General features: G+C 34.7%; 1 protein-coding gene across 50 annotated transcripts in view; it reads left to right on the top strand.

The window, feature by feature from the left end:
- Positions 1-1,711, top strand: part of LOC127863025 (CD109 antigen-like) — a 94,751-nt gene extending 93,040 nt beyond the window's left edge. For all 50 annotated transcript variants that reach the window (XM_052402395.1, XM_052402396.1, XM_052402411.1 and 47 more), the window contains 4 exons: positions 202-293; positions 422-527; positions 912-1,015; positions 1,626-1,711. In XM_052402395.1, coding sequence (XP_052258355.1) covers positions 202-293; positions 422-527; positions 912-1,015; positions 1,626-1,637 — 314 coding nt within the window. In that variant the 3' untranslated portion in view covers positions 1,638-1,711. The remainder of the gene's footprint in view (positions 1-201; positions 294-421; positions 528-911; positions 1,016-1,625) is intronic.
- Positions 1,712-13,768: the final 12,057 nt, after the last annotated feature.

Here is a 13,768-nt window from a genome sequence, read left to right as displayed (position 1 = left end):
AATTTAGCTATAACAAAAAATGTACGTTTCATTTACAAATGCATGTGGAATTATTTTAAGAATTTACAATAAAATAGTTTAACGCCCACGCAGAAAAGGCGTTGTTAAAAGGGTTGATGCTAAGGTGCTACTAATAATAATGTCACAATATAGTAATTTACATGCGAAACATATACAATTTTAATGAACTATTTATTTCAGGATTTAGGCATAACGTTGACGTTCTTGGAAGTCAACCAAAAATAAAACGATATGAGGCGAACGGCAAAAGTCTGGCACTTTACTTCGACGCGGTCGGTATTTTATTTTTACAGACGAATGTTGCATATGCTACTTTATTTAAGCATTACAATGATAAATAAATATTGACTAACGAAAACATGTTTTTAGTAATAAAATGTTTTGTGTAATTCATTTAAAGCTGGACACAGGGAACCAACACTGTGTGAAGGTGACTATGGAACGTTCAGATCCAGTTGTGAAAAGCCAGGCATGTCACGTCGTCGCGTATGACTACTATGAACCAAGTAATAAATTTTGTAACAAGTATAATAACTTCTTACTTGAAGTTCAAACTTGTAACACAGATGATTAAACATGAAACAAAATGAATGATCATTCGACTATAAATAACGCATAAATAGTTGTCCAAAATCATAGTTTTATTTAACGGCATATATAATCACCGCAATAAACATAAAACATATATAACGATTGATGCTAAATCAATATCACAATAATTGTGCTTAACTGACATCATGCGGCCGATATAACAATTAAACATGGGTATCAACTCAAATGGGAAAATGCGTATAGGCCAAAGTGTCATGTTATCATGCCTCTTGTTGTGTATGTGTCATGCAATTACATAATTGCCATGTGTCAGTTTGCTCGTTACTTTTCCACTGCAGCTCACCAGGCGGTCACGGTGTACGAGTCGGGTATATTGAAGCGGTCCACCGTTTGCGATATCTGTCCTCTTTGCACGTGGTGCCACGGAGCACACCAGAGTGTGGTAACGTCAACGGCTATTTTGTTAAATACCAACCTAAATGTTATCCTATAATTTCAGTAAATATGTTCATGTTTATTCATATAAATAATCAGGTCGATGATTTTATTAACATTGTTTTACCAAAAGTTTTTTTAAGAACCATTACAATGGTTAAATTCATTCAAATGTATGGCGTGCGATTATGAAAATTTATAAGATATTAATAATTATATTGTCACAATATGAACGGTTCAGTTCAAAATACTCATTATTCGTTCAACCAGTAGTTTTTTTACATATATTGTCGGCCTAGTTGAATCTAACATTTGCCTATTCTACATATATTTCAAACAGTTTATTAGAATTTATGAAGAAGCGAATCGAAATTTGAATAATATGTACAGCGGTTATTGCTTCGTGAACACTAATTAAACTTATAAGTTAAAATCTGAACTTATTCTTCGTTTTAACAGCATATTTTATTTATAAAGTCATAGTGCACGTATTTAAATTATGTCAACAAGAATTTATAATTTATAAGCAATTAATAGATAACAATGTTAACATAAAACCAAAATCGGTGATGGTGTACAGTTTCAAAGTTTTGATGTCGTTGAATGTATTCTTTCAGATCGTTGGATGATATGTCAATGCGGTTGATTGCGTTCTTCTGATGACATGTACAATACAACTTCCGATTATAATTTTAAGCATTGAGACTTAATTTCTTTTTCAAATCATCATTTAATAACATGATTGTATTACACTGTTTATTCATTACATACACATAACGGCTTGAATTGTGGAATCCTTTTGCAAATGCGTGTACAGGAAAATAAGAGTGATACAGTGTCCATCATCATCATCATCTAGATCATAATCGTCATAATCATAAGTAGTATCATCAGCAGCAGCAGCATGCTCATCATAATCATCATAATCATCGGCATAATCATCATGATAAGCATTTACATCAATATTATAATCTGAATTTAATTTTGAAAAAGCGTTCAAAGTAAACGCGTATTTATTCTTGCGTTTAACCCTTTTATTTGAACTCGATAAACCGAAAGCTTATTGAGACGCGTTTGAGTTCGTTTCCAGTTAAGAAACATTACTTGTTAATATATCCAAAACACGTCTGAGAGTGGGTATCGATACCTTCACCTCCCGGTCTCTAGGCGGACACCATTTCCCAACGCACCGGCGACTTTAAAGTATGTTTTATTGCCGTCATACATTTATCCTCCAAATTGTGTTCGGAAGAAATAGTGATATAGGCGGCTACCATGCAGGTACTTAAAGCCATGACAGCATTTGCGATGGTTATAACGACATTTGCCATGGTAATAATAATTATATCCTCTTTACAGTTTTGTGAACACAAACCTTTTATTATGCGAAGGATCAAGGCATTTCCCGGGACAGAAGCTCTATGTTTTGTTTCGAACAGTGATATGGATTAGTTATTTGGTTACCACAAGACCTCAATGATATTTTGCAAATCAATATTTGTCTAAAGTTTGGACAGATTTGACAGAACTATAACACAGAAGATTTTTTTTTAATGTCCAAACTTTACTGTGCTATTTATGACAGAAAAGCACTTAATACTAAATAGATCACGAAGGGATCAATAATACATCTTTAATCTAACAAATTTTGGGAACATTTGTTGATTGAAGAGCATTCCTTAAATTAGATGTTTTATACTTAAAATAAAATTTGATTACTTTTCATTTGTATAAAATATATTTGAGTATAAGAGCAAATTTGTGGATATCAAAGTTATGTGCAACATTAAATAAGCCGAATTGGTCGAATCGCTGTATTAACTGTTTTTCTTTAATGACTCGTTTAAATGATATAGTTCAGTCGTATTGTCGACAAAAACGATATACAAAGGACGATACATAATATTAGACTTCAGACATAAGCAAACTACATAATAATATGTGAACCACATAATATCTATAGAGAACTGTTACACTTAAATTGTGTTCAGAAATCTGGCCACAGAAGTTGCTTCCCATGTAAGCATTAAATTTTCATGCTTTATACATAGCTTATATTATTTATATTGAATGCCGTGTTGTCTATATTCCCTGTATATTACTGACAATTGGTTATTTTGCATTGAATAACAATGCTATGAGGTTAATATTAATTTACACGTCGCATGTGTTATTTTGTATGGGTTAAGTCAGCTATTAGGCTTGCCACCACCCGGTAAACAGTCAACAAACTGGACAAGCAATATCCGGGTGAAAAGATCAGCTGTTAAACAAACCATGGCTTCTGCTCCTGCTATTGAGTCCACCGCATATGCTCTGTTGGCTTATATTGAAATACATTTACAGAGACATTAAGCATTTTAAGATTGCCGGTCTCTCAAATGAATTATAAAGATATATTTCAATCAAAGCCAGTAAAATGTGTATGAACGACGTGTAATAGAAAGTCATCTTATACACATAAAAAGTGTTAAATAAAGAAACTCCACTTTATTTTATCAACTCAGGCGTTATAAATGACATCAAGAACGTACGTATATTGGATTAATGTACTATCTAGTTCTACTGGATAACAAAATACAGTGAATGTCAATAGAAGACGTTAGCATAGTGGAGTTCTTAGTTCCAAATATGTGTATTGTATTCAATGTTTTAAATATGCATGCGTAATTTAAATAAGAACCATTGTTCCCCTGTAAGCTTTCTGAACGTTTTCTTAAGTAACTTTAAAGGACACCTACAAAACATCTTTCTAAAACGTCCACTTAGATGGAAGTAGAACAGGTCACATAGCTCTCCAATTAAGATCTTACGCATATTGTGCGCCTATGTTCTTTTGCTGACAAGTATGTGACTAACATGTTACATTCGACTACATGTTGTTTTCTTGTTAAGGGGGCCGTCCAACAGATTTTGGCATGTATTGAAGCATGTCATTAAATGCTTTATATTGATAAATTTAAACATTTGACCTAAACATCTCCAGTAAAAAAGACACAAGAATACAATTTAAAAAAAGAAAAAAGTAACCCTCAATAGGGCTCGAACCACCGCCCCTGGAGTCCTGGAGTAAAAAGTCTCCCACCTAGACCACTCGCCGATTAATGCTCATGCTTAGTGCGGATGTATTTTTAACCTATATAAGCAATCCTCGTAGTTTCCCAAAATATAACTACAACAACAGAACTTTCCAAATTATTCAATCGTTTCGCGTCGCAAGAAGCTTTATAATTTTCAGGTTTTCGAATCGTCAAAAGATGCATATAATGGATATTTAAGAGCATGGTAATGGTCAGTATTACTATTTCCTCAAAAATAACATAAGAAACACGAAAATTTGCGAATCTGGGGGCCGTTTCAATAAACATCGTTATTCACATTTACGATACGATACATTTTTCGAAGATGCATAATTGCTCAAGTCTATATCATATGTTTATAAATTGTGAGTACTAAATTTATAACATTGGCATCTCAAGCGCCGTATATAATTGCCGAGCATGGCGAGCTAGTTCGTCTACTTATTAAGATTACAAAATTCTCTCGTAAGTTAAAATTGTCGTACGATCGTTTATGAAACGGCCCCCAGAAACAACTATTTTTAATTTTGTCAATTTACCAATCTGTTGGACGGCCCCTTTAAGAAATACATGTTTATGTATCATCATTTGCGTGACCAAAATTTAAATAACAGCTATATGTTTACACATATTGTTATCATTCAGTTGCACATTTCCCGCCGCGAAGCGAAACTTGTTAATGCTTTCGTCTGTCCGTCTGTCCTTACTTCCTTCTGCAATTCCCTTTTTTGCAATCGCCTCATATTATATCCGTTAAACCGTCAATATACCGTGATTAATTTCAATTAAATGTGGCTTAAATTATTTATTCATTGACACAGGCAGAAGGTTTGAGTCCCTTACGCATGCCCAAAGTCAATGTTGCATTCGAGGGTAAAATATTCGAGTCTCCATTTTGTTCCCGATCCACATTTAACAAGCAAATTCGTTGAATTGATATCCCCCGCCCATATACTTCTGGACACAAAGGTTTTCTGGATTGATGGATAACGCCAACGTGCATCATCCTCTTATCCATATATATACTCATACTAAGTTTCAATGAAATCCGTCAAAGCACTTCCAAGATATGGCTCCGGACACACAAAAAAGCATTTTTTTTCAAGATACAAAGGGCCATAACTCCGTTATTATCCAATGGTGTACAATGCCATTTGGCGTACATCATCTTCTTATCCTTATATATACTCATACCAAGTATCAATGAAATCCACCAAAGCACTTCCAATATATGGCTCCGGAAACAAAACAGCATTTTTTCAAGATACATAGGGCCATAACTCCATTATTAACGGATGGTGTACAATGCCATTTGGCGTGCATCATCCTCCTATCCATATATATACTCATACAAAGTTTCAATGAAATCCTCCAAAGCACTTCCAAGATATGGCTCCGGACACAAAAGTGCCGGACGAACGGGCGGAAAGACGGACGGACGGAAGGACGGACAACGTCGAAACAATATCCCTCTGCCTATGGCGGGGGATAAACAAAATTGAATGCAACTTGTCTGAAACGTTTCGGAAGCAAAATTAACGGTGCGTGAAAGACATTGGTTTTAATATTCCAGCTGAAATTCATAAAATCTTCGATTTAGATGCGTGTAATTTTTGTACGCTCCATATCATAAAGCTTTTGAAGTATCAGAAAAACAGTGCTTAATTTATTTGCTCACTAATAACATGTGTAGTAGACATGAGCAAGTCACGACAGCGCACACAATTGAAGCTTGGATGATATTAGAATCTGTAAATTGTGTTCTTACCATCTATATATGATGTTCCCCTAAAACGTTATGCAGTAAACCATGCCTTCAACGAATCACAATTGTCTTGAATAGCATTTGTCATAATTTTTGCTATAAACTTATTTTGGTCCCTCACAACATAGACAGTCTTTGCTTTCCCGTGACCGGACATTGAGTAGCAGTCGACAATGTTTGTTATATTTGTTTTTACATCGAAAATATCGCTATACGTGTCTGTTGAACAGGCTCATTTTTAAAGTAACAAATAGAACACAGTTATATTCATACGGCAAGTTAAAGTTAAATATTATGTCTTGTCTATAACCGCAATGCTCATAGGTTTTTCATATCGCTTGTAACATCGTATGGTGGTTCTCTATCGAGTGTGTTCAAAACATAAACCTGTGATTAAACTTCTTCGGGGGTAATTGATTTATTTCCATGTTTATATTGGATACTTTCAACCAATGTCTTCTCTGAAACCGTTATGTCCAAAGGTTTTGTATATTGTACCAAGTTTTCTTCATTCATGCCTCAAAATTGATCAAAATAACTTTTGGAAGTCTATCGGAAAAATTGGTGTAAATATCTCCAAGAAAAAGCTGATCCCAGAGCAAGTTGTTTTGGACAATGGAACAGTCTCTTCATCAATTTCAGATGTGTTGAATAAATGAAAGCATGATTTTAGCTCACTGTTTAATAATAGAAATGTACAGGACTTGTCTGATGTTGATAGCGATAATATTAATCTTGGTAATGAAAGTAATACCTTTTTTAATTATGATATAAGTATTGCATTAGTTAAGAAAGCAATATGGAAAGCTAAATATGAGAAAGCTTATGAGATGGATGAGATACCCTCTGTAGTACTTTTTAAAGATACATCCATTTATTTTGTACATGTGTTGTTCAATTTATGTTTTCATAATGGAATTGTACCATCAGTTTGGAGTAAATGTATCATCAATCCTATCCTATAGTCTCCTACGCTAGATCCTATAGACCCGGTGTCATATCGAGGAATTGCCCTTACGTCTGTAATCTACAAGGTCTACTGTATGATACTTGATGATAGGTTGAGCACGTATATTGAAAGAAATAATATATTAGTAGATAAACAGAATGGCTTCAGGAAAAAACGTAGTACTGTTGATCACTTATCTTCTCTAACAAGTATTATAGAAACCCGTAAGCAGCATAAATTAGCAATAGTTACGCCTGTATTTACTTTAGAAAGGCGTATGATTCAATAGATAAAACAAAACTTTGGAATAGATTACTTAGTAATGATGTGTAAGGAATAATGCTACAGGCAATCAAATCTATATATAATTCTGTATATTCCTGTGTTAGAGTTAATTGGCATAGAACGGATTTATTTAAAGTAAAATGTGGTTTAAGACAGGTGTGTATTTTATCCCCTATTCTGTTTAATATATTTATAAATGATTAAGCATTGCATTTGAAATCGTTAGGTGTTTATGTTAAAATTTATGATAAGACTGTATGTGTTTTATTATATGCTGATGATATTGTACTTCTGGTCGATAACCTTCAAACACTATTATATGTATTAAATGGATGGTGTATTAGAAATAGCATGGATATTCATGTAGGAAAAAAGCAATATTGTTCACTTTCGTACAAAATCTATGCCGAGATCTAATGTTATGTTCACATGTGGTGACCAAGTGATAGGATAGGAAAATCAGTATAAATATCTGGGCTTAGTTTTGATTGGATCTTCATGTTACTGCTAAGATGGTATCTCAGAATTCTAGTAGAGCTTTAGGTTTACTTATTGCCAAAGTTAAAACAATTGGTGGTGTACCATACGATGTCTTCACGAAGCTTTATGACTCACTTGTTCGGCCACTTATTGCTTACGGGGTGGCTATATGGGGGCATAAATCCTTTCCATGTGTAACAGCTGTCCAGAACAGGGCAATGCGGTTTTATCTAGGAGTGGGTAAATATACCCCAAATCTTGGTGTCTCGAGAAATGGGTTGGACTCCAGTCCCTATCCGCAAATGGAAATTGGTGGCAAATTACTGGGCCCGTCTTTCCACTACCAATTCCTCTAGATTAAACAAGCCCATAGCACTCTGAGCTAGCACCAAATTAGAAAGATGTCAAAATTGTTTTTTCTTTGTGCGAAAGCATCTATATCATTGCAATCTAAGACATCATTATGATGTTTCTAGACCTATATCCAAAGGTGTTATTGTTAAGGAAATTGAACCGTTTATGTTAAATGATTATAAAGTAGATGGCTACATAGAATTAACTCTAGTAATGGTGTATCAGGTAGAGGTTGAAATAAGCTGAGAAGCAACTGTACATTTAAGCAGAATTTTGTTGTTGAGAAATATTGCAAGTTAATAATCCCTAAGAGTCATAGATCGGCCCTGTGTAAATTTAGGTGTGGCGTTGCTCCGATTTGCCTCGAGACAAGAAGGTATGAAGGTCTGCCTGCTGACAGACGCTTCTGTCCATTTTGTAGAAATAATGCAATTGAAAATGAATGTCATGTATTATAAGAATGTGGCTTGTATAATAATATCAGATATAATCTTATTGAAAAAGCTGTTGATTCTACTCCAAATTGTATGAACATGTCGAATAGCGATAAGCTGAAATCCCTTTTTATCAATGAAGGATTAACAAGAATCTTATTTGGAACGGTATTTAGGTAAAAATAACATCATTCGTGTTGAATATTTACATTTTGACTGATGTTTATTCTTATATGCTTCATTACAATTCCAACATGCTTGTTGTCTATTCGTTTATACTTGATGATTAATGCAACATTACATCATTCTTGGTGAATATTTACATTATGCCTGATGTTTATTCTAATATGCTTCATGACAATTCAAACGTGCTTGTTGTCTTTTCGGTTATACTTGATGATTGTTGCAACATGCTTGGTGACTATCCAATGTTTGTGTGTTCATTATCCTGAAACCAGTCATAATCTGTTTTGCCACTAAGCGTCATTAACAACGGCAGTTAGCAACAGGCAGTAAGCAGAAGCAACTAAGCAGAATGCAAGTTACCAATTATGACAGCAGGTGGCGCACGTTTATTTTTCGTATGTTGAATAAATTACTTTTCGAAAAAAGAGAAAACATCCGAACCATTTTGACTTCTATACTGAATAAGCTGAATTAGTTTCCTTTGTTTTATAATCTCCATTAAACTAAATTCGTTTATTATTGCCATTAAGACCAGTAGGCCTACTCAAGAACACGTGGGCCTAGGATCATGAAACTTCACAGGTACATTGATCATGACTCGCAGATGACCCCTATTGATTTTGAGGTCACTAGGTCAAAGGTCAAGGTCAAGGTGACCCGAAATAGTAAAGTGGTTTCCGGATGATAACTCAAGAACGCTTAGGCCTAGGATCATGAAACTTGATAGGTAGATTGATCATGACTCGCAGATGACCCCTAATGATTTTGTGGTCACTAGGTCAAAGGTCAAGGTCACGGTGACCCGAAATAGTAAAATGGTTTCCGGATGATAACTCAAGAACGCATACGCCTAGGATCATGAAACTTCATCGTTAGATAGATCATGACTCGCAGATAACCCCTATCAATTTTGAGGTCACTTGGTCAAAGGTCAAGGTCACAGTGACCCGAAATAGTAAAATGGTTTTTGGATAATAACTCAAGAACGCATACACCTAGGATCATGAAACTTCATAGGTAGATTAATCATGACTCGCAGATGACCCCTATTGATTTTGAGGTCACAAGGTCAAAGGTCAAGGTCACGGTGACCCGAAATAGATAAATGGTTTTCGGATGATAACTCAAGAACGCATATGCCTAGGATCATGAAACTTCATGGGTAGATTGATCATGACTCGCAGATGACCCCTATTGATTTTGAGGTCACTAGGTCAAAGGTCAAGGTCACGATGACCCGAAATAGTATAATGGTTTTCGGATAATAACTCAAGAACGCATATGCCTAGGATCATGAAACTTTATTGGTAGATTGATCATGACTTGCAGATAACCCCTATTGATTTTGAGGTCACTAGGTCAAAGGTCAAGGTCACGGTGATCCGAAATAGTTAAATGGTTTCCGGATGATAGCTCAAGTTTGCTTACGCCTAGAATCATGAAACTTCATAGGTACATTGATAATGACTCGCAGATGACCCCTATTGATTTTCAGGTCACTAGGTCAAAGGTCAAGGTCACGGTGACCCGAAACAGTAAAATAGTTTCCGGATGATAACTCAAGAACGCTTTTGCCTAGGATCATGACACGTCATAGGTACATTGATCATGACTCGCAGATGACCCCTATTGATTTTCAGGTCACTAGGTCAAAGGTCAAGGTCACAGTGACAAAAAACGTATTCACACAATGGCTGCCACTACAACGGACAGCCCATATGGGGGGCATGCATGTTTTACAAACAGCTCTTGCTGTAAGTTGCAGTTGGTACTAACGAATATACACATGTACTTTATTCAGGACATAACGGAGCTGATGTGTTGGTGGTGCTGGTTTTGACACCCGACACATATAAATTAATGAATGAAAGGCTTCATGAACGTTAACGTCGCTCTTGGTTACCAAAAAAATTCCCACGCACGGATTTAAACCGTCATTGTTTACAATCAATTAAGTGCACAAGTAGTGGAATTGGTATAGCGTTTTTTAAAGGTGTATGTCCAGCGCGTGTGCCGGGAAAACAGGGCTTAATGTATTTTTTTGTTCAGCTCTGTAATATTAATATCAAATCTGTATGAAAAAATGTCGGTGAACATTAATTCGGTGTTAGTTTTTGAAAATATTAAGGCGTTCATTAATTTTAAATTGAATTTTAAATTTGAAATTATGTAATGGATTTCCTCTCAACATACATGCGGAGTTCCAGATAACTTTTTCAGCAAAATCTTGGTTTACACTCTATTAAAAAAATCCAGCCTTAAAGTGTATTATTAATTCGTTTTTACCGGTAAGTATAATTTTTGGCACATCAGCATTTAGGTTTATAGTCTAAGAAGAGCTCATGACAATTGCCGGGTTACAGCAGACTTTTTGCGAAAAAATTACCAGATAATAGAAAACGTTCGGCTTTTCGACTGTTTTAATGATGGTCTGTAATTCATAATAACGTTAATGTGCTGTTGATTTCATAATTTTAATGAGGGCCTAGAAGAGTGAGAACTGATTGATGAAATGTTTACATTATATGCATTGATATTGAGTTTTACGCATGATCAAAATTTTGAATTCTTATTTATTTATTTTTTTCAATGTGTAACCGTCCGCACAGAATTTAAGTCTACTTTTTTACTAAATTTAATTCATTGTTTACGACTTTAAGCGTCTTGTCTGGAGCTCTGCATACATGTAATTGTAGCATATATTGAAATATATCCATAGAGTTACTTTGGTTAGTGAAGGTAAATGACTGTACACAAGTTATGGTTAGTCATTAACAAAAAAAAGTTACGTCTACAAACACGTGGTTAATTTCGGCTCCGTAGCAAATATCACACAAAGGGGCGCAACTTCTGCTATAACATAAAATTTCCGTTATACGCCGTAAATTTCCTTAGTCGTCCGTAGCATTTCGGAACGACTGTCAATTGACATTGTATCATTGTATCATGCATGATTGTATGTTGCTTTGTGCTTGGGTGAAACTCCCATCTTGCCATCGCGTTAATTTATTCAACGCATCAATGTTTGATTCCATTATGCACTATGCCTATTGCAGGAGTCACTCTGCACAAACCAACATACACATACCCAGCATGCAATTTACGAACAAAAATGTTGCATCTGTACACATGAATGATACCATAAAGCAGAATGTAAATAGACATTGGTCATCAGGCAAGATGACATTGGTCATCAGGCAAGATGTAAGTGTCATCAAGCATGAAAAGGTGTCTACATACAAATATAAAGTACCATCAAGAATCATGACACAGTCATAAATTAGGATGTAATTTTTATCCAAATACCGTTCCATAATCTGCTTTTAAATTTGACAAAGAAGACAGTTTCACATATGTAAATAAGTAGTAATGTTGCATGTTTTATGTAAATAGCATCGATAGTATACTGTATTTATTATCTTTGATATGTAATGTACTTGTGTATAGTAAAATATTCTAGTCATAAGTTTATAGTATATTTAGCGTCTTTGTGTATCTATTATATAGGATTAAAGATGATAAATTCTCTGTAACGCTCAATTGTAGTTCTTTAGATTTAAATGAAATAAGTGGTTTATTAAATAAATATCTCCTATTATTTTACCATCTGAAATAACTGTTTTATTAAAATACAGAAGGCCACTGTTTACCAGTCCACGTAGGATCTGATCCTAGCTGGTAGTCGCAACTCGCCCTTTTACATATTTTTTTCACTTTGCGTATTAGTGACCTGTTTTACAATCACACGTGTTTTATCAACTTCAATATTTTATTGCAGGTGTTTAACAAAAGGTTAACAGGGCCAGTCTGGTTTTTATGATGATTGTCAATGAAACATGTACTTGAAAAAAGGAAATTTTAATCATAATATTACACACATAAAATGTCTATTACAAATCTATAAAATGTGCCATGCATGTTTGTAAATTATGTTATTTTATGTATTTTGTTGACGATGCTGTTTCAGAGAATGTTCACACTCTTGTCAAAACTTTCTTACAGCATACATCGGCTTGTTTGGCTATTTAGAAACTATCATTTAGGATATATGAGTTATTTATTAACTAAATCTCCGCTAATGTCAACAATGGATTAAATTCGAAGGATATATTCGATGTGAATGCAGGACTTTCTGGATCTTAACAGCTTGACACGGTAAAACTGGTATTTTTAGTTATCAATATAAGTCACATAAAAACATATCACATGGGATTTTCAGATCACCAAGCTGTCCTGAAAACATTGATAACAAAGTCTTTACTCAAATTACTGGTTTGTATGATTTCTTCTTTCTATTTTAGTATTTGAAATCATTTTAAAGTCAAATTAACTGTGTCACAGTAAAAGAGACATTAAGGCGATTGTGGCCAATTTGGATCCAGATCAGCCTGCAGTCGCTTGAAAGCAGTTTGCTTAAAAGCCGTTTTCTGACAATAACAAATAGTTTAATTGGATACTGATTAGACTGCCCTTTCCCTGTGACCTGGCTCAAATAATAGTATTGTCATTAATCAAATGATTTTATTTCGAACATTAATAAAGTGTTTTTTCTGGTCCCTCGGGATCAATGACTCCAGCACTTTCGTGTTGAGAATTGATTACTGCTTAAGGCGATGCTAGTGGGCGTGAGAGATGTTGCATCTTCCATTATCTCTCATGAACTGACTCAATAATACCGAGTCGGCAATATTTGACTTAATTTTTGGTTTGGTTGATCTGACGAGGGATCGAAAAATTTCAGAATCTTCCTAAAAGCCTAGTGGTAGAGTGTCGTCTTTGATTGCAGGAGGTCGTGCTGCGGGTTTGGTCCCCAGAAGCGACATTGAAAACTAGCCAACTTTGTTATCTAAAAGGCTGCTAAACCTGATAAACTAAGATAATGTGAATTTTCTCTCACATGATGGTCATCAGTTATATTATATAAAAACTCACAGCATTAATAAACAATGGGCTAACAATTAATGAACGCATCTTTCATCTGTCTTTGACACTTTGAGTTTGACATTGCCTAGATTGAAATATGTGACTTGACTTTGCCAGCACTCTTTTGACAGAGCTAAAGTGTAAATGTACCATTGAAGATCACCTAAATCCAGATTTGCTATTATAGAAGTGTGGACAGTTTTAAGGTTGTGATAAGTAATCAAAAATGGGTCATTACTGAGGGGCCACAACTGATCTATGATTGTTTTAAAACAAGAAAATTTAGTGCCCGATTTAGATTTTA

The sequence above is a fragment of the Dreissena polymorpha genome, chromosome 16 (assembly GCF_020536995.1).
Source record: "Dreissena polymorpha isolate Duluth1 chromosome 16, UMN_Dpol_1.0, whole genome shotgun sequence".
NCBI lineage: Eukaryota > Metazoa > Mollusca > Bivalvia > Myida > Dreissenidae > Dreissena > Dreissena polymorpha.
This window is presented reverse-complemented; position numbering and strand designations above follow the sequence as displayed.